Here is a 27,306-nt window from a genome sequence, read left to right as displayed (position 1 = left end):
TCTGCGTCTTGCAGTTGTGACATGTCAGCGTCGATCTGCTAGTAATGTCAATAAGGTTACATTTGGTACAGTCTGTGTCCTTACCTGAAGTATTCAATGTGATAAGTGCCTCACTGGAATACTGTATCTTGGAAGGAGGTTGTTGGCAGCTGGAGGTGCCAGAGGGTTTGGCTAGAAGTATTGTGCAGACTGGTGCAGACAGGCTTACCTTTGACGTGCCAGCAGTGCGGACGCACTACCATATATGTTTAAATACTGTAAATAACAATGAATGAGATGGGTCCTTATAAACTTGTTAAAGCACATTGTCTGCTTTCACGAACGACCACTATGGATCTGTTGATATGGGACTTTCCTCTTCTCATTACAGTGTTATTCGTGAACTCGCAACTAAAGCACTGAGCAAGTTGACACCTGGAGCTACAGAGTACATGACTAGTCATGGTAAGGCCAAAAGACATTCATGAACAAACCAAAAAATAACTGAACTGAGTTTTAACAGGTTTACAACCATGATGCTGCAATACACAGCACTCGAATGTTGATATTGCTAAGTAAGTAGATGTCATTCAACATGAGCTCCACCCATCTAACAAATATATATTTTCTTCTGTTATCTTAACTTGTAATGGTATTGCACTCAGAACTGTCAATCAAATTTCATCAGAGTGCGTACTGCCTCCAAATGTGTCTGTACATGAAATGTTTCGTATCTTATTGTGAAACCCACATCAGAACATGAATGTTTTTTGGAATTGATGATTTTTAATTATATGAAAGAATCTCATATAATTATGTGTTGAAGATTAAATCGCAAGCAGTTCCAAAGCAGAATACATCTCGCCTCCAAGATTCGTTCTTTTACACCGTTAGAGGTTGATATTGGGAGAACTGTGCTTAGGATGTGGGTTCAGCTGCCTTCAACAGCAGGAGCAGTCTATTCTCTCTGAAGTTCTGGATTGGTTTAGCAGATACAGCCTTTCTTGGTGCAGAGTTGCTTTTTGAGGTCCACAGGTTCAACAGGTGCAGTCTTTCTTTTCTTCTTTCGGAGTCTACTATTACTCTGAAGCTGGTAGCAAGGGGTGCTACTTTTAAGCCAATTTCGAGTTAGTGGGTTGGAGGACTCCCTAACCAATGAGGTCAAAATTCCCACAGACAACCCTACCTACTGTTATATCGTGTCCTGCGGCTATTGACACTAATTCTAAACAATCCTGCAGTGCAACTCTCTACTCAAATCCAAGATGGCAGAACCTTCCTTACCTTGACCAAAGCAATGGGCACACACCTTAGGTGTGTCCAGTATAATGAACTACTCCCCCTGGCAAAACCGGTTCTGCAGGAGGTTTTCCTTTTCTGGCAGAGATGCCAGCTTGTAAATCTAAACAAAGGAGAGAGCTGGCTACAATGTGACTCACATTTACCTGTGACAGGTGGCGGGCAATTTGAAGGTTGGCTATCTACGACCACAGCTCGCTGGGCTTCCTGTCAGGATGAGGATGTACATTCCACCAACAGGCCTTTCGTTCCCCTTTCCTGGAAGCCATTCACATCTCCTGGCAGGAGGGCAGCAAGCTATCTCAGATGACAACTGCTGCAGTAAATCAGAAATGTCTACTAGAACATTGGGTCAATAAAGTGCTGACTTTATATTAGAAGTTACTTTAAATCTAACTTCAGCACAATGTCAGGTTTAATGTAACAGTTAATTCGAAACCCTAAATAACTATATTTGGTGGCCCAAATGGAAGTTAGCACTTAGTGGTGGGCTCACATGAGGTTTCATGTGATCCAATGGGACTACCACCTTACTACAAAATGAGAAGGGTGGGTTTTAACTATCAGGACATGGAAAACATAAGAGAACCATCACCTTCTCTTTAATATATAGCACCATGCCTTATGGGCTTTTAAGGCCTTCCCTAGTGGTATTTATAAATGTTAAAAAGGAAGGTTTGGACTTGGCAAAGTAATTTATTTTGCCTAGTCAGGTTGTTAGTTTAAAAACTGCCCCACTAGGCTGCAGTATTTAGAAGTGTGAAAAAGGTCCAGGGATCCTGCAACTCGATGAGATCTCCTTCATTTGTCAAACAGTGGTGGGGGTGGTTTGCTCGAGGCACTGGACCTTTCCAGCCTCGTATTCGTAACTGTGCAAAAAGGGTTTGAGCATATGCTCCTCTTTACATAATTTTGAATCAGATTTTTTTTTTTTTGAGAAACCAATGCCGTGCTTTGTCTTTTAAGAAACTTTTATTTGTCACATCCTTTTTATTCCAGAAAAGATTTTTTGAATTTGTACTTTAGAGGTGCAACAGCCGACATGTGTTTTGCCCTAAGTGATCAGTATGACCAGGGCTTTCTCAAGGATTGGCAATTAATCTGACAGTCACAGAGCAATTTACATGTAGTACAAAGTATAGGTCTTCAAAGCTGAAAAAAGTAAGCGCTTATTTTTAACAGCGGGGTAGTAGACCCGGGACTTACATATTCCTTAATTATGCCAATAGGGTATTAGCCAATTACAGGGTCAGTGCACATGCATTGCAGACTTGTCAGCATGGCCAGTGCACTTCAGATTCGACAAACCAGCAGCATCAGCCCACAAATGTGGGGGGTGATCACATAAAAAAGAGGCATTTCCTTACTCTTTCTAATCTATTTCCCAGCCCAAAAAGCCTTAGAAGTCGTGACTCCTCAAGCAAGGGCCGGATTTAGTGGAAATATACAGCTTGTCAGCAGGTATATCATAGGCAATATCTAAATGTAATTTTCACACTATAGCAATGTTAAAGATCCCCTTTACGATTTTTAGATATCAAGATTCCCACCGTGCAGACTAAGCCCAGCTTTGCACCCAGGAGTGTGACAGTATCCAGTTTATCTCGTACGATTCTCCTTTACCCAGAACCATTGCAAAGTGTGGAAGTTACCATTTGCTTCTGTCAGATCCAGGTTTCCTGATTAGTATGTCCTGATATGAACTGCCTTACAATGGTCACCTCTCTGAATTGCCATAGAAATAATTGGTGTAAACCATGGTCTTTTTCCTTCACTGTAAATGAAGTTACTTAATAACCCCACTAGTTGAAGAAAGGTTCTTTGAATAGCCATTTTGTAAAGCAGGCCTCTGATCTCTTGGTCTACATAAAAGTCCTTGCTTGTACACCAATGGCACAATGTGATTTGGTAATGTTGGCTGCTCAGGGAACAGAGTGCAGAACTCAGGCATCAGAGGATATTCTGCCATATGAGCAAAGAGAATACTATCTTCCCACATTTCTTAAAATGAGAAGGAGAGGTAAGGATGGCCTGTGTTATTCAAACATGTTGGCTAGTGCCCCTAGCAAGCCATACGCACCCTCCACAGCTTCTTCATTGGAAGAATGAGTTAAATTGCCAGGTCTTGCAACTGTGCCACTAGACAATGTGACAGACTGGCGCAGGCCACTTAAAGGCTGATAATGTCTTTTTATTGAGTGTTAGCCCTGTGAACTATATAGGATTTGAACAAACATATTCTTCCCCGTCATATATGTACTCATTTTATCCACTGGAATGTACAGAAAGGTACAGACTACCCTTCCTTGACTCAAATGTGGGGCCCACAGGTATTTGTATATGACGATGGCGTTAACTGATAACCTAGCATATTGACTTCATGCTCAAACGTCCTGTGAGGCTCCTTAGCACTTAGTGTTATAATAATAATAATAATAATAATAAATTCTTTATTCGGTTAATCACAAAGATAACCATAAAAGACAACAATTTCAGCAATTTATAAAATACAATTAGTACAATATACGTATATTAAAAAGTCATTGTTTTTACTTGTACATAAAGCTACAGGTTTTTCCTGTGGTTCACGATGGACTTTAAAAAGTTTGTGACAAGATAGCAAAGTTCTTCGGACTCTAGTGATTGCAGGCGATAGAAGGCCGGTCGACACTGTCTCAGACCCCACCTCTTGCATATCGGGAGGATCCAGCTTTTTCTGTGAGGATGGTAAAATTTACAGAACATAATTACATGGATGTTCGATTGAGTAGATATCCCGTCGCAAGGACATGGGGGCAGACTAAGTTCCCAGGCCTTATTTGTAGGAAACACGACCAATCTGAAAAAAAGGTTCAGTCTGAACCTAGTCAACAACATCCTCTCGTATAGCTTTGTCTGTAGAGTAAGATATTGTTGGATACCGAGAGAATGTTGGACTATGTTCGCTTGGATGACTGATGGTTTTGCAGCGTCACTGGACAGTCTTAGTGTTTCCAGATGTCGTAGAGCTAGTTCTTTGAGCTCTTTTTTGGGAAGGGATGCAATCGCCTCTGGTTGGAGGTAATATTTCTCGAGCCCAAGGTCAGTGAAGAAAGATCTAACATAGCGTAGCCATTTCAGTCTAGGAGAGTGATCAAGTGAGATTATGTCGGTCACGATCAGTTTAGTTAATATGTTTGTGTCCGATACCCAGATGCGTCTCCAGAGCAACAAAGGTTGGATTTTAATAAGATCCTGGAGGTAAGGAATTCCGAGTTCCAAGTGCATGGCGTAGATCGATGTGCCCTTTGGTGTGGCGAGGAGAAATCTGATGAATTTATTTTCGATTTTCTGTAAGGCGCCAACCTCCGTATGGCCCCAGATTCCTGCTCCATAGAGAGCGATAGCTTGACACTTGGATTTATAAATTCTCAGAAGTTCTACTGGGCGTCTCCTACCTAGTTTCTGTGAAAAGGATTGTAGGGCCGCTATCGAGCGATTAAAAAGATGACATCTGTTTTCCACGGCTGGTTTCCATGTTAGCTTGTGATCCATCATGATCCCAAGATATGGGTATTGGGTAGCTGTCTCTAAAGGTTGGTTATCCAGAAAGATGTTTTTAGTGTTATAAGTGGAAATGGCATGCCTCAACGGGAGAGTTAGAACTTGTTAGAAAAATAGTACAAGCTATAACTTATCCAAACAAAACAATGCCAAGTGGTGTGGCTTACCAGGTACCACATAACACACCTGTGACTTTGCAGCGTCGGAGCTGCAGGTGACTTCCGGGACCTCTGTTGCCAGCACTGTGCTCATGCATTCACCCTTCCAGTGGTGCTAGGCTTGGCCTTGTGTAATCCTCTGCTCAACTCTGACTATCTAATGTGAGAGGTTTTGTTGCAATTAACATCTCACATGTTCTGCCTAAAATCAGCTCGGGCTGAATATGATGGAACCTGTCTTTCTTTGATTGGTAATGTATGAGTGGGAGTAGGGCTTGTAAAGGCACTATATTTGGTGAAGTGCAGTGCTGACATTACATTGCGGACGCATACAGCTGTGAAGGGAATGTTAAGAAAAGCAAGGAAACCCGAATGAAATAAAGACCTAAATAAATAGAAGAACCACATAGAGCTTCTGCAGTTTTAACAGGGCGGACGAGACCTGCAGTAGTGACTACATAGACGACTGCTGCACCAAAAACTCCAGAACCAGTTCTCCATAGAAGAGAGCCTTGTATAAATGACGTCTTCCACTAGTTCGCTGTGAAACAAGGAGACCTGGATTATAAAGTCGGCTGGCCTACTGGCATCCCTCACTGCTCTGGCGCTGTCAATACAACTCGCTGTATCCGAGTGAGATATTTACAGATTACATTACCCATACAATACAATCCAACTAGACAATCTCATTCCAGCACTCTTCATGGTAAAAGCAAGCCTCAGAACAAAGGGACCCGAAACAGGCACCTGCGGAGTTGGTGGTGCTGAAGAAAAGGACGGCTGGAGGGGGAAAATAAACAGTATGGGTTGGGTGGGGTTTGAAAAAACAGGATGGGGGCGGGTGGAAGAAGTAAAAAAAAGCGTTATGACGCGGCCAGTGTTGACCGTGCCATAGCATTTAAACAATCATTTTAAAAAATGGTATCTGATTTACAGTGTGAGCAGAAGATGCCCAGCAGGGGGAAACTAATTAAACATGATTATTCTGTGCTTGCTCCATGCGTGCTGAAAGGAACAAAAGTGACATATGGGAAACGCTGCCCAATTAGAAGGCAAAAAAGAAGATTGACAATGCTGCAAACAAATGGTTTGCAATGGGCGGGTTCCAAGCCCATTGTAGGATTCAAAAGTCTTGCAAGCAATAGCGTATGCACTAGTGCAAGCTCACACATGCGAGACCTAAAAAAAGAAAGGAGTTATATTAAACTGAAGGCTTTATTTAACATTATAGACCACTATTCGTTGTTTTTTGTCCAGGTGATTGACATTTTAACCGAGAGTCTCATTGGCTACTTAATTGGCTACTGCGCAGCAATGGCAAATAAGTCATAGTCATCAGGGATACAGCCTTTTCATGGGCCATTCTGGACAGGTTTTGATTGTTCTTTGTCCATATGATTGGTAATCTCATCCCAGGGACTCATAGTTTATGTATTCTTTTTATATATCGTTCATACTGTAGTTGTGCCATAAAGAAAGAAAAGCATTGTCCTCGTCTCAAGTCCTACCAAAGGACTCTGAACCTCTTTCATAGGTTTGACTTTGTCAAAAGCATCTGAGAAATTAAGCCAGATTAATACTGCCACTAACCACTTGCCCACAACCAGTAATCATTCTTCTCGTATATTCGCTAACTTGGAATTTCCTGAACTCTGTATTGCAATCTGGTTTAACATTCGTGTCATTTAACATAGTAACAGTTGGTGAAAATGCTGTTACTTTTTTACACCTCTTTGACATAAGATTACATCATCAAATTGGTTCCATATGATGTACGTATTGCCAGTTTTCATTTACTATACAAGCATATTAAAATGTGTGTGTTAATTGAGCCACGTGATTGGCCACACAAAGTGTTGTGACCTATGATGCACTTTACCTTTCCGTATTTTTGGAAGCTGATGAGTGAGCTCAGTACTTCTGACCATGAATGAGTGCGAGGGAAGAAATAAGACCACACTTTGGATCCAAGGATTATTGGAACTAATATCTAAAATACAAAAAAGATTACCAAATAGAGAACATCATGGAGATTCCAAATTAATGTGAATATGTTGTTGTTTTGGTTATTTACAGCAGCAATGCTTTCTTTGGAGTAGGGGAATAGTTTGTCACCAATCTCTTCTAAATCCCTTCTGTGACATCTGTATATGTAGGTGAGACTGCCACTTGAGTGAATCCTAGATATTGTCATAGAAACACCTGCTCCAGATTTAGGTGCTCACCTCCGGTGGTAGATTTACATACTTGTCTTAGGAATTTGGCCCTAAACCTTCACCTTCTCATATTTGAGTTGTCGGGGAAAATGTTACATATTAATGATTCTTCATGTGTTGTACCATTATTGCTATGACTTTAAATCTGAAAAAGAGTGACCATGGATTTCCCCTCGCAAATTACTGAAGACAGTTTAACAAGTCTGATTGGCTGCAGTAGTTGATCAGTGGAAATATGTGGGAGTAGGCAAACAAGACCTTGCTAATTGTGTTAACATCAGGCGGAGAAGCCAGTAGGTGTTAAACACATTATGAACGTATGACTGGCTGACAAGAGAGCCCTGACGGCTGCATGTTAAGTGCCCTTTAAAGTTAACCGATCTTTTACTGTACTTATCCGATGTCACTCCAGCCATCCCTCCCACTCATCACTAATGGCTTTTCTCAGCATAATCCTCTGTATGCTTGTGACACCTATCTGTTGCACCTGTACCTGAATATCCTTTTTCATCTGAATGTTATTCCTCTCTCTTGTCTCCAACCTAATTGATATCGCTGGGCAGACCCAGAAAAGTTCCTTAACTGTATAATAAACATCATGTACTTTCCTCGTCCCAAACCATCTGTAGATGAGCGATGGCTGCTGCATGTTTAGGTATTTCTGTACAGTGGCCAGTCGCCTTTAAGAGCTAGTCCACGCTCACACAAACCTACAATTTATAAATATGCAAACATTTGGATGGCTACTTAAATCCCAAACAAAAAATAGATCATGTTCGGGACCAATAGTGACATACAGAAAGCTATTACGTTATAACGCCCATAAATTAAAATAAATGTGTTTGATCACTAAACTCAGATTTAACACGTTACTTTCACTGACAGTGAAATGTCTATGGGAAGGGACACAAAGCAAAATAGCGCATGTCACTGCAATTACTCCTAGTAAGAAATGCCGCATCTTGCTGCCCGGGTCCTGTTATAAAGAGTTGTGTGAAGTGCATTTCGGACCGTCTTCTTATGCAGGGCCTCAGGCATTCTAAAGAAGTTATCTCCAGCCTATTATTAATTCTGAATGTAAACATTTGTTTTACTTTGGCTTTATACGAAAAGTACTGTTCATCGGGAAGAAATGGTTTAAAATGTTTATGGGTTAAATGGATCAGCATTAGCTAGATAGTGGAGAAGTGTGGCTCAATGGTTAGAGCGGCAGACCCTGATGCAGAGGTCTGGACCGGGACCAGGGTTCAATTCCTGCCTTGGCTGGTCTCGGCGGATCTTGGGCTCAGAATTCCTCGGACCTGATTTCTCGCCTCGGTGCCTACTCTAAGCATGGGTCCCACGCTGCAACTCTGGGCAATAGCTTGCTTAGTCTCCACAACGGCCCCCTACAGCGCTAGGGATGCCTGGTTGCACCCTGGGGATGCCCAGGAGTGGACATTTCACGGGGAAAAACCAGGAAGGGTTCCCTAGCGGTATGAGTACAGCGCCAGGACACTCAGGAGTATCAGTGAGCTTTACAAGTACGGCTACATTTACATTTACATTTAATCGTCGTCAATGTCCATTAATTGTATACGGTCAGGTCCCAGACTTATTGCTGGAGAGTATTTGTTTTCTGCAGTTTCATGGGTTAACCCTAGGTTGTACTACCAATATCTGCAGAGTACTGTCCGTCTAAAAATGTCTTGGCTTTATGCACCATTAAACACTCCCCCACCCACTACGTTGTCCTCGTGTTATTTTTTGAAACATGAAATATGGAAACTGGAAAGCTCCATCCCAACCTTCTCTGATCAAGGTGAGTGAGGCATGCCCTGGGTGCACAAGCGGATTGTAGCTCACTCCCTTCTGTAGAATATCCTGCCAAGCAAAAAAGAGACATGGCAGGAGAAGATCCCAATTTCCCCTGAAGTTCTGTAGTAGAGTTCCCGCCAGGCTCTTAAGGGTCTTGTTAATGTTAAAGTTCGCCATTAATCCATTGGTTTGTGGATGGTATGCAAGGGAGAATTCTGTTTCTTACTCGAGGAGATTAATTTGGTTCTCAAACACCAAGAACTTTTTTTCATTTAATTCTGTTGACAAAACACAGGGCTTCATTCGTCAGTCTTTGCTTACTGTAGCCCTTTTTTTGTTTTTATATTATCATGTATATCTATTATGTATTTCTTAATGCTGGTATAGGTATTCTATTTAATTATTAATGGTTGTTTTTTATTTCTTGCATTGTAATATGTTCCTATACTCTACCGTTTGGTATTATTCTTTGTATTGTGTTTAATATTTATGAAAAATTCATTCAATAAAACATTTTGAAAGAAAAAAAAACACAGGGCTTCTCTGTTTTCCAGTGGCTGCGTAACTTTATCATGGGCAAAAGTACCTATGGTCTAAAACCACATTCCACTGCACCTGTAATAACATATCCAAGCTAAATTCCTCAGGGTTCATTTAAAGCTTTGCAGACTCTACTACAGCATTATAGGCAGGCTGTCCTCCTAGGAACACCTAGTGCAGCTGGAAAGCCTGTTTTTTTAATGGGATTGGTACCAAGCACTGCCTGCCAGAACAAACAGATGGCCAATATATGCAGCAGCCATCGAGCATCAGGTCCAGTCGTCACATACGAGGTGTTCCTTTGACATTCCTGAGCTCCCCATTTCCAGCAGAATGGGATTGGTACCAAGCACTGCCTGCCAGAACAAACAGATGGCCAATATATGCCATTAAAGTAATGGGGTAACCCTAAAGGTACTGGACCTGGGTAATAACTAATATAAACAAATATAAACAAACAATGGTCCGAGACCAATCTATTTATGAAAGCAATAGGTCAAAACTTAAACAATTAGAGGCTTATGTTATATTAACGAACCTTACTCAATTAATGAAGAGCAGAAAATAGGCAACAGCAACAAGCTACAAATATATGCAATATTTTAATCTATTGTCATAATGAAAAGCCAATTCACAGTATTATGTACATTTTATATACATTATATATACAATATAATGCCATGAGATGTATAAATGTCTGCACTAATAGAGGGGGATAACATTAGTGGTCCAGGTTTTTTTAGTAGGTGTCGACGTTTCGACTCGTCTTGCGGCCTTGCGGTTGGTTATGCCTGGGCCATGCGAGTCTTCTTCAGGACAAATAGGACGGGGCAAGGGATCTCATTGATGACCCCTTCACGGGATGAAATGGACGTAATTTCCACTCCAAGGTAACTCAGTCCTTATGTATCCAATAAGAGTATTGTCCAGATGTTCTCTTCAGTGTGTATGGGGTTCCTATCCTACTCATAAGCACATGTACCACTACATGTCTTTTGCTTGAACCCCAATGTGAAATATCAGGCTGGTAACTCTTCACCAATACATTAGCCTGAGTTGATTATTTTCAGTAGCTTCGTAGAAAGGGCTAATTGTAAATCACTTGCCGATTCTAAGTAGTGCAAAACGGCAGCGGCAAGATAGGGAGCGTGGTTTTAATCAGACACGCGTCATGGTAGAACCCCAGGGCAACTACTCACGGAGGGAAACGCGGCATAGTCTATTAGTGCAGACATTTATACATCTCATGTCTTATGAATAGCATTAAGGACTGCATATTGACTTATTGAAGTGGCCAGGATATATTGTTCCGGCATTTATTGGCTGGTGTTTTTCTGAATCATTGAGAATAATTTTTACATACTCTGTGTGATTTCTTTTCCTTTCATCTTATCACGATCACGCTCTTTTGACACTTCTTTTTTCTTTACTGCACGCTCTTGATACGGGCCAATATATGCAGCAGCCATCGAGCATCAGGTCCAGTCGTCACATACGAGGTGTTCCTTTGACATTCCTGAGCTCCCCATTTCCAGCAGTTAGGCCAGTGACATTACCTGGAGGAATTTGTGCGCCACCACAATTCCCTCTAGATTTAGTATTACATATGAGATCTAAAGAAATGGCCACAGAATTCCATCAGATTCTCAAGGGTGTTCTACCAAGGTAAGGTTAGTACCTGAATATGTGGTAGTAGGAGCCAGCGAATGTGATCAAAACCAGAAAAACAATTCCTCGCCAAGGGTCAATCTAAGCATTATCCAATCCCGGAAGGAGGTGTTGTGGGGAGGAGGCTACTAGGTGGAGTAGCTCATTATATAAAGACCCTCGTTCAGCAAATCTGCGAGAAGCATTCATCTTGGCTGGATGTACACTAAGTGAACCTATCTTTCAGGGAGATTTAGATCCCCATGAGGAATAAATAAAGGACGTATGATATATATTTTTTTAACGTGTTTTTATTGTTTTTTAAATATTTTTCTTAGTATGTTGTTCACACTAAGCTCTTTACAATCTCTAGTTGTTAAACAGTGCTGATGTCTTGTGATTTCCATCCACTCTTGCTATGACGTTCCATATAGACTGATAAGTACATGTGAAGTAATATGTTGTAACCTGCGGTGGTGGTTGGGTATTTAGTTCAGTTGGTTACCTCAGGGAAAAAAGAGGGAAAAAAACAAATAGAACAAAAGAATTAACAGAAACGAGTGACATGAACAGCTCAGCCCGCGTCAGTATGAGCCGTATACCGTTTGCAGAACCAGCACCTTTTTGTTCCCCCTTGCCTCTTCTTCCCGTATACAGTGATCTTGGCAACAGCAAACCGACATAGTAAGGAGTTCAGCACTCCCCTCCCCTTTTAAAGGTTAGGTAGGCATCAACAAGATTTAAATCTCTATGGCACCTTTCGTAATGAATAAGGATAAGTCCTTAGGCATCAACAGGGTTCAAATCTCTATGGTACTTTTGGTATTGAATAAGGCAAAGTCCTTTGGCATCAACAGGGTTCAAATCTCTATGGCACGTTTGGTGATGAATAAGGCTAAGTCCTCAGGCATCAACAGGGTTTCAATCTCTATGGCACTTTTGGTAATGAATAAGGCTAAGTCCTCAGGCATCAACAGGGTTCAAATCTCTATGGCATGTTTGGCAATGAATAGGGCTAAGTCCTTAGGGATCAACAGCGTTTAAATCTCTGTGGCAAGTCTGGCAATTAATAGGGCCAAGTCCTTAGGCATCAACAGGGTTCAAATCTCTATGGCATGTTTGGCAATTAATAAGGCTAAGTCCTTAGACATCAACAGGGTTCAAATCTCTAAGGCACGTTTGGCAATGAATATGGATAAGTCCAAAAATGTGGATCCCTCATTCACTTTAGAGCGAGTATTCAGACCTAAAAGACATATCTCCATTGTACTAAAAAACAAGACAGGTGTGTGGAGGGTCAAGGGGAATATTTATTGACCTGTCTGCTCGCTCCCCTGCATCAAGATACAAAACACACAAAAGAGCAGACCAGGTCTGAAGGCGGTGTGTAACTACAACAGTGACCGTGTGCCAGTGGTAGTGCATGCGTGAAAAAGAGTTATTGAAGACAAAAACTGTTAGTAACAAAAAGACTATAGCAATTCCCATCAGACCACCCTTCTGGTGGAGTTTACGTCACGTGGGAATAGCTAGTCATACCATCCCAATTCCGACCATATAGTGCCGGTGCGGGAATAGGTGTCAAAAAATGTAGTTATCATGTACATCCTAGAGTGATGTGAAAAACGTGCAGTGCTAAAATAATAGTGATGGATAAAATTGACTACGCAGACTCCGAAGAACATTTAAACAGAAGTCCATGTGTCAAAGATTTAAAAACACGCCAAGTAGTATGACTACCCTGTGGCGCTGTGCAGTACGGTCGACATGTTTCAGCCTGAGGGTCATTTGACCCGGCTTTCTTCAGGACCTTGAACTTAGAATAGCTACTGCAACTACATTGAGAATAACAAGAATGTACTAAAAGAGTTACATATATACCAGAAACTTAAATGCTTAGATGTCCACTGGAGGGAGAGACATATGTCTTCTTCCTATCAAGAGACAAAAAACAAAGAAACAGTATGTCAAACAACACTGAATTGCACACATACATCCACATGCACACACAGAGACCGTCTAGCCACACTTGCAAGAATAATTGACATTCTGCATTATAACAAGCATAGTAGCTTAATCACCCTGAGGCATTTCCTCACGGTGATACTCACCCAGCTTTGTGTGGGTGATGACCTCACCTCACCCGGCGACCGCTCGGGAGTATGAGGCCCCGCTCTACAGTGTAGAAAAAGAGGACACAGTAAGCACACCACTTTACAGTGCCCAAACCAATGGCTCTACACATATAACCCAACGGACGTGTGATAGTGATACAACTCACCTCAGGGTGATTAAGCTACTATGCTTGTTATAATGCAGAATGTAAGCAAACCCTGCAGGGTCTTGTGTCTGTGGTTGTGTGTGGCAGGCCTCTGTCGGTTCCCACAGGGCTCATGTTGGCGCTCAATATACCAAAAATTGGGACTCGCACAGACCATCTTCAGCTATCAAGGGTGCGGATACTCACTAAAATAATTAAGGCCATATAATCTATAGCCACCTACTCCTCGATTTAGAAGAGTAGCATCTAGATAAAAAATTAGGAGCGACATAAAGTCCACGTTCACTATTAAAGTTATGATGGCAGTTTAAAATAAAAGGAAGCGTCTCCCCCCAACAGTAATGGAGTAAGCATTGTTTGTCAAAACCCACATCACATCACGGGGCATGGTCTCGTAGCCAATGGAGTGAGACGCATGCCATTTCAGCTCCGGGCCGCCGCCAGTCTTCAATAATTTATAGTAGGGCAGCGGCGATGAAAGTCCCCCGGCTGGGGAGATATCGCTAACGGAGCAGCTGGGGCAACCGCAGAAAGGCGTGAAATACCTCGGCAGTTGCGGATGGAGGAGAAACAAGCCGCATAAGCAGAACGGCCTGAGGTCAGACCGCGCGCCCGCCATCTTAGCAGCCCGGAACCCGCGCAGCTGCAGCCACCGCCTCGAGAAGCGTTTGAGGGCTAAGGAGGCATGCCGGAGCCTCGGGAGGTAGGATAGGACATTGGCGGAAATCCTACACTGCCGGATCGTTGCCGCCCCTGGCCTGGTGCCAATCGACGCGCCCCGGGAAGCAACCGCCATCTTGGCCGCCCGGCCTTTGCAGAACCCTGCGGGAGGCCCTTGAAAGGGGCCTAAAAGAGATCGCATGCACTGCGACTGTCTCGGGGAAGCAGGAACAGCCCAGATGTCACCCTAGGTGACGGGCTCGAGCCACAGCTCCGCAGTGACCAGGGAGGATACGGACTACTCCAGCAGGAGGGAGCAAATTCCTTCAGGGACACCCGCCATTTTAGCTAGCGGCCTGGCATCCATGAGATTGCACCGGGGGCCTCTCGAGCTGTTGGAGTGAGGCCCCGGAAGTGGTAACTGCTGTGGACAAGAGAGAAGGCCATCGGAGAAACATAGCGCTGCAGGCCCATTTGTCAACTGGCTGGTGGTCGGAGGAGGGGAAAATTGACACCGGAGAGAGGGACTGGCCGCCATCTTACTATGTTGGGGAGCCGCAGGCTTGGACAGCGCTCACCAACCACTGGCAGAGTGGCCCAGAGGCGTGGGTCCCATACAGGTACGGGGGCAGGTGGGTGCTGTTACCGCAGCTCGGGGGCATCACTTGAGCTACAGGCTGCCTGCGATTTCGCTTCACTGCCGTCCCCCTGGGGCCTAGAGCGCACACCGGCAGCGCCCCTCCCCTCTACATCTCCATTAGCTGCAGCGCCACGCTGACTAGGCCAACCCACTGCAAGCTCCCTGGGTGCAGCTCGCCACTCTGCCACCATCGCCTGTGACCTATACTGAGCCCTCCTGCATGCTGGCACCCCCATCCTAAGTCTCCCACTGAGATCCAAACACACACTGGCAAGCAGGCGTGGGAGGCCATACACACTAGCGGACGGCCACTTGGTGGGCTTGAGGTGACTCCTTCCGTCAGGGAGGACCAGTGGACTGTGGTGACTCGGAGAGGTGTTGAGCTGCTGATCAGGCCCTCCCCCATTCATCCAGCTGAGGTGGCACGGGGCCCAACACCGTACTGCCCAACACCGCCAATTATTGCACCTCCCCCTTTTCAGAGACGTGGGCACTGTTACCGCTCACATCTAAAGAACTGAACCTTTGGTTGGAGGGCCTGCAGACCTACATTGCCTTTTCTCTGGCCTCTGAGTGACTGCCACATCCCGCTTCATCATCGGGCCCCGGGCTGCCAGCTGGTAGAATCCAGGGACCACTTAGGCCCTGCATTCCCAGGAAGGTGATGCCACAGCTCGGCTAGCTTAGCCCCTACTCTCTTTGTGACCCACGCGCCCTGGAAGTTGGCGGCTCCTTCAGCGTCCACCGGAACAGCGCTACATCTCACGGCGGTACTGGGTCTAGCTCTCCTCAGCTACCGTCCACATATCGCCTCCAGGGTCCGGTAGCTGAGAGCCTAGGCACGGCTGGAAGTCGACAGCTGCCAGTGGGGCAGTGCCTCCCCTGTGATCTACAGCGAAAGCCCCCGCTAATCCATGAGCATTACCCGCTCTAAATCTGGGATCCCTCTGCAGCCCCCAAAGACGCTATGGTCACGGCCCTGTGGAACAAGCCGGGCTTGGCTCCGACACCTGAGGCGACGCTGGTGGCTGGGGGTTGCGCGGAGCAGGTTACGCAATCCTTCATGGCTCTTTTCATGCAGAAACTCAAGTCCGAAATAGGATCGCTACGCCCTGAAGTCCAGACTTGTGTCAAAGAGCTCTGGAAAGATGTGGGGGAGTTGAGCGGACGAGTCGACGACTTTGAAAGGACCCTTGACAGCCGTACAGAAGACCAAGAACACTTATGGCAGCGGCTGGCCACCCTGGAAGAGCAACACATTGAGCTGCAGATCAAGCAGGAAGATTTGGAAAATAGGGGGTGCCGGAACAACATACGTATACGGGGAATCCCAATTGGGGCAGAAGGAGCCGAATGAATTTTGTGGCGGAGCTGCTCCACGACATTAGGGGAGGAGATGATGCCTCGCCACCTGCCTTGGACCGTGCAGACAGAGTATCTGGACCGCCCGGAAGACCTGGTCTCATCCCTGATATCCTGACCCGGGTTCACTTTTTCACTGAAAAAGAGGCCATCCTCCAAGCGGCTAGAGACAAATCTGAGTTCCTGTTCAGAGGCGCACCTATCCAGTTATTCCAGGACCTGGCCCCCACGACACTGAGACGCCGGAGGGACTTTCGACCCATCACGGGCAAGGTCCTACAGGGAAGCGGCCCAACTGCTTTAAATCCAGGATACTCCCCCGGCAAGCCCTACACGCGAGCCTCCAAAACTCTGAGTACCGTTGAAACCACAGTGGAGCACGGTATGCCATGCCAGACATCTATCTTCAGTGAGTGCAGCAGGTCACCCCCAAGAACAGCAGGACATACTACAACATATAAGCTCCTTAGAAGGAGGATCATCGTCTCCAGGCCCACAAGCGTCTGCCACCAAATGATTTGCCTCAATACTGGTCGACATGCTGGACGCTTACCCCATACCTGGCGATAGGCTCATAACCACCAATCTGCAGCCGCCACACCCCTCTCTTCTTCACCCCAGAAGTTACAGTAGCAGACGCCTCGCCTATACTACAGAAGCGGCGGCCTGGGCCTGTTCCTCAGTGATATTGATCTACTACTCAGCGCCATGACTGACCCCCCCGCTCCTATTTCTGGGAAAGTGACATCTCCGGGACAGCCTGTGCCAGTGTGCCTGGCTACTCCCTAGACTGGACTAGTCTTTGTGGGCCATTACAGTATTTGAGTTGTTTTATTCGCACTTACCCTTCCCCCCTTCTTCCCCTTCCTTACCCATCCACCTGGCGGGGGGACACCTTGACATTTGGGGGAGCTTCCAGTGGCTACCAAGCTCCACAGATCGTCTGTTTGAAACAGCAACCACACCTGACGATAGGTGACTATGACCGCCATACCTTATTTGAAGTTTATTTCCCTTAACGTGAAGGGACTCAATTCCCCCAACAAACGGCACCACATATGGAGGTACCTACTGTTGCAAAACCCCAACATAATTTTCTTGCAAGAGACCCATCTCCTCAGGGCTGATGTAAAGCGCATGTCTCACCTACATTTCCCTCACCAGTTCTGGTCCTCAGCAGCCACTAAGACTGAGGGTGTAGCCATCCTCTTCTGGGCCGGCATCTCCAAGGGTGATACCAAGGTGGTCCATGACACTGTGGGCAGACTTCTTACGGTGGAGGTCAGAAGAGGGCATCATACACTCACTCTTTGTAACGTATATGCGCCAAATCAGGGTCAAGACGCCTTCCTGCGTGAGGTCTTACGAGAGCATATAGTACCTGTGACTACAGACCTCATAGTAGGGGGAGACTTTAACTTGGTATGGGATGCGGAGCTAGATCGTAGTGGGGGCGCGTTCCATGGGGTGGGTGCTATGTCGGCAGCAGCGAAAAGATCCCTTACTGCTTTAAACCTTGTAGACACCTGGCGTTACCACTCTTTCAAGATTTGTGACTACACCTACTACTCCCACGCGCACCGCTCCTATTCTCGCATTGACTGCCTCTTCGTGTTGCATTCCCTGGTTATAGACACCCTCTCAGCAGCTATTTCCGATATAACGATCTCCGATCACGCGCATGTGGAATTACTTCTTAACGAGCGCTTCTCCCACCCCAAGTGGCCTACTAGATGGCGATTTCCACCCCACATTCTTAGGGACCCGGTGGATAGGGAAGAAATTCAAGCTACCATATCATCTTATTTCGAAACTAACGACCTTCCAGAAACACCTCTCCCTGTTTTATGGGATGCGTTCAAAGCTGCGATTCGCGCGCCCTCACGATCATCGTGATTGCCAGGTCGCGGGAAGCTCGCCTATATGAGACCAAACACACGCGCAAAATCAAAACGCTTGAGAAATTAGATCAGGAGCGCCCTTTGGCGATACACAAGAGGTGTTTGGCTGTCCTCAGAGGTCAGCTTTGGGCGCATAGAACAAACAAGGCCGAACACGCTCTACTTGCGCTGCAACAGCGCTATTATGACGGAGGGGACAGGGTATAGGTACTGTTTTAGCACGTCGCATGAGAACACGGGCAGCCAAAGCCCACATTGCGACACTAAAGCTGGGAGACGGATCTTGGGCCATCACAGAATCCGCTAAACTTCAAACGTTTCAAAACTACTATGCGTCTCTCTATGCTCTTGATCCGCCTGCCCCATATCTAATATCGGCCGCCTTAGACGCTTGCGCCTGGGACCACCTGAGCGACTACCATTTTAAGCTCTTGGAGGACCCTATCACCCTAGAGGAGTTAGCTAGTGCCCCAAAAGAACTCCCACTCAGTAAAACGCCAAGCCCCGACGGTTTCCCATTCTCGTTTTATCGCACTTTCCTGCCGCAACTTCAATCATATATGTTACACCTCTATAACTCCTTCACAGATGCAGTCGGGCCTTCCTCGGACATGGTGATGGCGGAATTAGCCCTCATCCTGAAACCTGGGAAAGACCCCACGCTCTGCTCTTCTTTTTGCCCCATTGCCCTGTTAAATACAGATCTCAAACTATACACCAACATTGTTGCCAAAACACTTAGCGCGCACCTACCCAATCTAATCAAACCGGATCAGGTAGGCTTTATCCAACAATGCCAAGGAGCAGATAACGTCCGCTGAGTAGCGCACCTTGTTGGGAAGGCGCAGTTCTGGAAGATACCGGCCTGCCTGCTCTCACTGGATGCTGAAAAAGAGCTTGATCACGTGGACTGGGTATTTCTCCGTGCCGTCTTACAGAAAGCGATACAAAAGGGGATGATGGACGTAGCGTTTGAGCAAATCAAACACTCACCCCCAGTCAACTGATCTGGGTTTAATCCATCACCATTCTTTAGCCCACTCAGCCACCCCATTTCAAACATGGCCATATGCAAATCAGTCTGACCCTGTGCCTCATGGGAACAGTCCAGCCCGAACTGCCAAGCCATGTCTTCCATGGACCGGAAACAAGCATCCTGGGACCGGTTTCGGATTCATAATCCTCATCAGCCAGGCTATCTTGAATCCAGTGGCCAAGTGAGCAAGGGACTCACGTCTGAGCATACCCTGCCACACTTAGGGCGAACAAAGCGATACAAAAGGGGATGATGGACGGAGCGTTTGAGCAAATCAAACACTCACCCCCAGTCAACTGATCTGGGTTTAATCCATCACCATTCTTTAGCCCACTCAGCCACCCCATTTCAGACATGGCCATATGCAAATCAGTCTGACCCTGTGCCTCATGGGAACAGTCCTGCCCGAACTGCCAAGCCATGTCTTCCATGGACCGGAAACAAGCATCCTGGGACCGGTTTCGGATTCATAATCCTCATCAGCCAGGCTATCTTGAATCCAGTTGCCAAGTGAGCAAGGGACTCACGTCTGAGCATACCCTGCCACACTTAGGGCGAACAAAGCGATACAAAAGGGGATGATGGACGGAGCGTTTGAGCAAATCAAACACTCACCCCCAGTCAACTGATCTGGGTTTAATCCATCACCATTCTTTAGCCCACTCAGCCACCCCATTTCAGACATGGCCATATGCAAATCAGTCTGACCCTGTGCCTCATGGCCTCATGTGACTCATACAGAAAGTAGGCCTAGGCCCGCAGATGATAGCGCACATTATATCTCCTTACATCTCACCGCTTGCCATGGTGCGTGTACATGGTCAACTCACATAGCCCATCTCCATCCTTAGGGGTACCAGACAGGGCTGCCCCCTGTCACCCCTATTGTTCGCCCTTGTAGTGGAGCCACTCGCTATTATGATACGCCGGTCACCTGACATTCGCGGTATTACCCTTGGGGGCAACGAACATAAGATTGCCCTCTTTGCGGATGACCTACTTCTTAACCTGTCTGATCCGTTGCACTCGCTTCCAGCGGTACATACCCTGCTCCAGACTTACGAGCAAGCCTCAGGGCTTGAAATCATTCTCACAAAATCCTGGGCCCTTAACCGCATGATCCCAGTCGATGAGGTTGCGGCCTTGCAGGCCCTTGTTCCTTACCAATGGGCGACCAGCTCTGTAAGATATCTTGGACTTCATTTAACGCCGCACTTAGCCACCTGGTCCCAAGCTAATTGGCAAGAATACAAAAACTCTGTCATCACCGATCTACGATCATGGAAAGCCTTGCCACTTTCCTGGTTGGGATGCCTTAACACAGTTAAAATTCTACAGAAGATTCTTTACTTATTCCAACCTTTGCCGATGCCCATCCCGGAGCACGAAATTCAGGGGCTGCAACGTGAATTGACTGCCTTCATATGGGGGAGAAAGAGACCACAATTCTAATATTTTAATGCTCCTGCGTGCGATAAAGGTGGCCTCGCCTGCCCTAATCTCATAGAATATTATTGGGCGTCCCATCTTTGCTTTAGACCAGAGTGGGCGGCGTGTGAGAGTGAGAAGGTGTGGTTCCACATGGACAGGGCGGTCACCTGTCGCGCTCTCTGGGATCATGCATGGTTGCCTCGGGAAGGGCATCACCGCAGTGCCTACTTGGCGGTTCCTACTAAAACGGTACTTGAGATCTGGGACAAAGTGGCGGTCCGTAGGGGCCTCACTTCCTTCTCGTCCCCGCATACCCCAATTACTCACAACCCTACCCTATTTTGCAAACTGGACAGACAAGGATTGTAGAAAGATACGGGACTTATTCTTGGGGGAAGACATCAAAACATTTGCTCAATGCAAACAAGAATTCCGGCTAACAGAGAAGGACAGATTCCAAGATATACAGCTCCGACCATGGCTACAGGTATCCTCTTTATCACAGGCGGCCACACTACCTTTCACACCGTTTGAACTGCTGGCACGTACATTCGGCACCTCCAAGGGATTAATCTCTCGCATATACCAGGTTCTCCAGCACTCACAACGCTCAGACCCTCACCCATATCAGCAGGAGTGGCAGTCTCTTTCTGATGTCGACACTGCCCCGTCTCAATGGACGTGCCTCTGGCGCGACATTCAAAAACGTTCCATAGCATCCCCCAGGAGGAATCTGCCTACAAGGTAATGACAATGGTACTACACTCCCTCTCGGCTTCAAAAGATGTCCCCAGCGTGTCTCCCCTATGTTGGCGCTGTACTCAAGCAGTGAGGGATTTTATACACATTTGGTGGTTGTGCCCTCTTCTGACTACCTATTGGAAAGAAGTCCTCAGCCATATTAAACGGGTGCTCGGATATCCACTGTCTGAAAGTCTGCTCACAATAATTCTGGGCCTTAGGCCGGTGAACCTGCGAACTATGACCCGCCGAGATCGGCATCTGTCTCCACATGCTGGGTGCCGCAAAACAGACTATTGCCCTCTACTGGAAGAAAGCAGAAACACCTTCCATAAACGTGTGGTTCACCCGTCTATGGCACACAGTGGCAATAGAGTTGCTCACGGCGCGCCTGCAGCTTCAAGACACCAAATTTACTAATCTGTGGAAACCGTTGGTGGACCATCTGGGACGACTGGAAAATGTTAGACTACAGCCACCAAGACTCCGAGCCTTACGGCTTTTTGACTATGCAGTCCACCCCACTGACTTTAGGAATCCCACTGACTGACCACACTACATAGCACCCCTAGACACTCTCTACGACCTAGACATTTTACTTCCAGACGCACTGACCACCACTGCCATTCTCGACCTTGCCCCACGTGTTACCAGAGATAGTAGCTGGTGTAGCCAGAGCAGTGCCTCCCAGTGACGTGAAATGTCTCGGAAATTGTAGTAGGATACCACAACTCCCCCCATCCCCCCAACCCCCGCCGCATCAATCCCCCCTTCCCCACCATCCTTTTCATATCCTCCATTCCTCCCTATTGGTTGTTTCTTCTTTTTCTTTTATGTGCATGATATACAGCTAATAGGGACAATAACGATACTGTAACGCAGTAAAGGCATGCTCAATAGAGGAAGAGTTCTAAAACGTTGGCACGTGGCCTTGCACTATAGAGGCTTCGCTTCCACCACTAGATAATTGGAACCCTATGATACCAGTAGTAGAGACGTTTACATCTGACACTGCCTTTTGCTATGATGTGATCGAATGCAATGTGTAATGCTGTTTCATCTGATATACTAGGCCCTCTGTGCTAGCATTGCCTGAGATGATATTTGGACCAGAGTCTTGTTCTTATTCGCTCAGTATTGCCTGGAAACATCTGCATATTGTTGTACTAAGTACCACGTTGTGTTTTCCTATAAATGTTAATAATAACGTCTTGAAACAAAAAAAACGCATCACTAATGTACCATGACAAATCAAACCTGACCTACTCCCACTACCTGCAGATTTTGAAATCCACATGTTTATTTGTAGATCTTGTCATTTATTAAAATAGTGCAATCCCGAACGTGGACAGTCCCTCTTACTGGTAAAGATATGAACCGACATTTACCTGCTTTTATTTTCGCATTTGCAGTGCTTCCAAGACTCTTACCTGCTGCGGTGGGCAAGGATCTACACACAAGGCACGGGGCGATCCTGGCATGCGCAGAGGTGGCGCATGCGCTGTACAGCCTGGCAGCACACCACAACAGGTACCGTGAAGATGCCTTCCCCCCAATGTGCACTTTTAAATGATCTTTTACGTTCAATCATTCAACTGTTATTATCAGGGAGTTTTGAAAGAATATTGTTTTTTTTTTATTTTAACAGCAATCTGTTACGATGTAAAGACGTTGTCCTGAGATTATGTACATGTTCTAAATTATTTACAAATGCATAGCTTTCTGTCGGATTCATTGCGTGGCAAATAAATGTGCCATTTGTTCAGTCTGTGATCTGTGGTTGGAATCGAGCAGTTAGCAAAGCTGAGCATGTACCTGCAAATTAACGGGGAACTCCTTTTGAAAATAGAGTACCTTCTCAGAAAACCCCTATGCGCATTAGCATATTCGCCTTTTGATTACATCTGGCCAAAATGCCTACGTCTACAGGTCACCAAACTGGTCCTTTTGTGTCCTGCCTGCAAAATGTTGTTCATGCCTATCTAGGCGTGGCTGATCGTTGTAAAGCGCTTTGCTGCCTCCCTGGGTAGCTTTGCTCCCAAGGACTACATGAAGAAATGAGAGACAATGGACAAAGAGACTTTAAATTAACGCCACTCCCGTAGGCTTGTGCAACCAAGAATTACTAACAAAGAAGCTTGTTGCTGTATTAAAATAGCTTGCTTCACCTATGTACTGCTGTGATGAATATATCAAGGACATGTATGAGATTATAAGTTGTTCTATATGTTTGAACGTATCTCACCACGAGGATGACTTGTACTTTCAATCAGAAAGTCTGGCACAGTGTGGTGAATGGAAGAGGATTTTCTTACAGGAAGTTTGTGATCGATCGTATTTTCACATGCTGTATACACAAATCCTGTCTGAATACATTTAGTATTAATATACTTCCCCTAGCAGAGGGATATGTCTTACGCACTTTTATTTCCCCAGACAAGAGTTCAGTCAAGTGCCCGGCTTCCCAGAAGTAACCGTGCATGGGGGAAAGACACCTCTTTGGCCCTTAAGTCATATTTCTAAATCTGCAGGTGTAAATTAAGAGGGGATGGTGACTCTTATTAACCATTTAAGGAAGTCGACGACTCCTTAGAATAATAACAATATATTATCAATGAGCACAAATTCAATGTGTTCAGACTTCTTTTTAGGTTTGTCATTAAGGTGGGCTTTGAACAGTTGCTTTCAGCTTGCCTTGCGGCTGAGTGGAAAGGTGTGAGCAAACTCTTTGTTGAAATGATGTTGCCGTAGTTCTTTGTTCTTCTACATAAGTATCTTGTAGATGTCTAAAGCTGTATTTTATCACTTGGGATTATTGGTCAAGACAGTGGTGGAATCAACAGCTGTTCATGCCTCAACCTTTTCTGTAACGAGCGTCTTATGTTCATGGAAAATCATCCAAGCTACTATTATAATTAGTGTTGTAACAGTGACCACATCAGACAAGATTACATTAGAGGCCACCTTATGCAAAATCGCCATCAGTGATCACCTCATCATGCACTGTTGCCAGCAGTATTGTGAAACAAGCGTTGAAAAAGCCGATAGGTCTCACCTATGTGAGAGTTGCTGGCTCTGCCAATGCCTGGTAGCCATGTTGTACAGCAGCGTGGCTGCTGTTCGGCAAGGCTAATAGTTAGTGGCTTGGAGGATAGTGGTGTGGAATGGATTGGTGTAGAAGAGCGTGGAGTGGCGTAGAGTGGAGTGGCATGGAAATGCATAGAGTATAGTGATGTAAAGCGCTGTAGATTGGAGTGACATATGGGGGATTGGCGTAGAGTAGTACAGTTATGAATGTAAGTAACTTAAGGAATCAAACTTAAAATCAATGCAAAGGTTTGAGGCATAAAAGGGATGGATGACTGAAAGGCAATGGAAAAGGGATGTGTGGCTGCAAGCATCATGAAGGTGTAAATGTGGTGTTAGTCTGGTATTTTAACAGCTTAATCCAACCCAGTTAAAATGTTATTTTATTTTAGTTGCGCTAGTAATCCAAAAGAATCATGTGTAGATAAACAATGTCAAAAGATATGTTTGAATACAGAACAAATGAAGAAAGCAGCACTAGAACTGGAAACAGAGGATGATAAGCAATATAAAAGTATAAAAAAGGTGTATATATAAAGTACTGCAGTGAAAGTAATAGTACCTGAATCAAAGCTTGAGCAGCGAACAAATACAAATTACGATGAATCAATCAGTGCTTATCCATACTCTACACAAAGAAATGGAAGTGACGCCTGGCATGCAATGGCCAGTTAGAATACAACAAAGAAGAAGGACAATGATGTCAACAAATGGTAAGTAATGGACCGGCTCCAATCCCTTTATAACCACTCATATAGAGGGGGCCCTTAGGTAAAATGTAGGTAGAAAAACAGGGGAAATCAGCAAACTGCTAAAAAAAAAACATTCTCTACCTGTTATAAATAATAATGTGCAATACGTCACAGTTTCACAGTCATCTGAAATTCTGGCCTACTGACAAGAACACACCAAGATTAAAGTATCAAAACATATAATTTTTTTTTATTTTCAATTCAGAAAATTAAAATTTTTAAGTAGACATTATAAAAATAGGGCACATCCCACGCCACACACACTCAGCCATCCAAATTCATACCCACAAATACTCATACGTCCTGGAACTCAGGAATCCAACAATACATAGTTCACAGGTGAAAAACAAGTGGAGCTATCCCCCCCCAAACGAGAATTACATCAGTAATTGTCCATTAGAGAGCAAAGAACGTTTTTTGTCAAGGATAACATACACATTAGACATGACAGATACCAATGGAAAAATAAACAATGTATAATCAGATGATCCATATAAATCAGAAGAACATTCTCAAAAATAAATCTTGGGGGGATTAAGAGGAGATAATAAACAATTGAGGTCCACGGAGATACTTCAGCGCCGACGCGCGTTTCGGTGTTAGATCCCAATATGGGTCTCAACTTCTTCAGGGCGTAAATATCAAGAAAACAATGGCTGTGGGACGTGCCTAGAATAAACAAAGAACAGATTGGCCAAATGGATATATTTAATGACAATAACATGGATCAAAGTGTCATTGATGGGAATATAAAGATATAGTGGTCCGAAGGTGTAGTCAGAAGGCACAGCTTCAGGAGAGGAGAAAAGGATAAATAATCGGATAACTGGTGCACACTAAAAAATAATAGAAGTGAGAAATGGAAAATGAAAAATGATAGTATAGACCAAATCGTGCCATGGACAATGAAAAGTGAACCGATTTGTGTGTAATAAATGTGCACTCATAGGTATTTAATAGGGTGCATGAAAAAAACGCAAGAACACGTGAGAAGTGCTACTAGCCCCTGACCAAGAAATGAACAATAGAGAGAAACCAAATGAAAACATAGAGGAATAGTCTCGAAGAAAGGATAGAAAAGGGCAGGAAGAAAACACAATACCTGAACTTCAGGATGAGTGTGCGAGGGGACGGCAGCATTGGCTCAGTGGGGGAACAATGAAGAAATAGCGAGCCCCAGACCTCGCCTAGAATCTAAAATGTACAAACACATTTGATAGTATTGGCTAACGAATAAGACTTCAATGAGAGGAATGGTCACCTGAATATGGAAATGAGGCTTACCGCAAAATACACTCAGCAGTCAAGTTCAAGTTCAAGTTCTGGCATTTGTATAGCGCACTACTCACCCAGAGGGTCTCAAGGCGCTTGGGGAATGGGTTCATTATTTGTCGAATAGCCAGGTTTTAAGTTCTTTTCTGAAGGAGATGTGGTTGTGAGTAAGTCGGAGGTGAGTGGGGAGTGAGTTCCAGGTCTTGGCAGCAAGGAAGGAGAAGGATCTGCCACCCATGGTGGATTTTCGGATGCGCGGGACAGCGGCAAGGGCTTGATTGGAGGAACTTAGATGTCTGGTGGGTATGTAGAAGGACAGTCGAGTGTTGAGGCATTCGGGACCTAGATTGTAAAGGGCCTTGTGTGCGTGGGTGAGAAGGCGGAATGTAATTCTTTTGTTGACGGGAAGCCAGTGGAGGTCTTTTAGGTGTCCGGTGATGTGGTCTTGGCGAGGAATGTCTAATATGAGTCTTGCTGATGCGTTTTGGATACGTTGTAGTTTTTTCTGTAGTTTTGCTGTGATTCCGGCGTATAGTGTGTTACCATAATCCAGTCGACTCGTGACCAGTGCGTGGGTGACGGTTTTTCTTGTCTCGAGGGGGATCCAACGGAAGATCTTTTTGAGAATGCGAAGTGCGTTGAAGCAGGAGGATGATACTGCGTTGACTTGTCTGGACATCGAGAGAGATGAGTCTAGGATAAAGCCAAGGTTACGTGCATGGTCTGTGTGTGTGGGTGCTGTGCCCAGGGCGGAAGGCCACCAAGAGTCGTCCCAGGCAGAGGGGGAAGATCCAAGGATGAGCACCTCCGTTTTGTCTGAGTTGAGTTTTAGGCGGCTATGTTTCATCCATTCGGCTACTTCTTTCATGCCTTCGTGGAGATTGTTCTTGGCGGTGTTAGGGTCTTTGGTGAGGGAAAGGATTAACTGGGTGTCGTCGGCGTATGAGATGATGTTAAGGTTGTG

At 45.2% G+C, this 27,306-nt stretch overlaps 1 protein-coding gene across 3 annotated transcripts in view; it reads left to right on the top strand.

Moving 5' to 3' along the window:
• Nucleotides 1-27,306, top strand: part of TBCD (tubulin folding cofactor D) — a 2,437,462-nt gene that overhangs the window by 1,472,582 nt on the left and 937,574 nt on the right. For all 3 annotated transcript variants that reach the window (XM_078654702.1, XM_078654704.1, XM_078654703.1), the window contains 2 exons: nucleotides 371-444; nucleotides 22,644-22,761. In XM_078654702.1, the coding sequence (XP_078510828.1) occupies nucleotides 371-444; nucleotides 22,644-22,761 (192 nt within the window). The remainder of the gene's footprint in view (nucleotides 1-370; nucleotides 445-22,643; nucleotides 22,762-27,306) is intronic.

The sequence above is a fragment of the Lissotriton helveticus genome, chromosome 7 (assembly GCF_964261635.1).
Source record: "Lissotriton helveticus chromosome 7, aLisHel1.1, whole genome shotgun sequence".
Lineage (NCBI taxonomy): Eukaryota > Metazoa > Chordata > Amphibia > Caudata > Salamandridae > Lissotriton > Lissotriton helveticus.
Note: the sequence above shows the minus strand (reverse complement) of the source record. Positions and strands in the feature narration are given on the sequence as shown.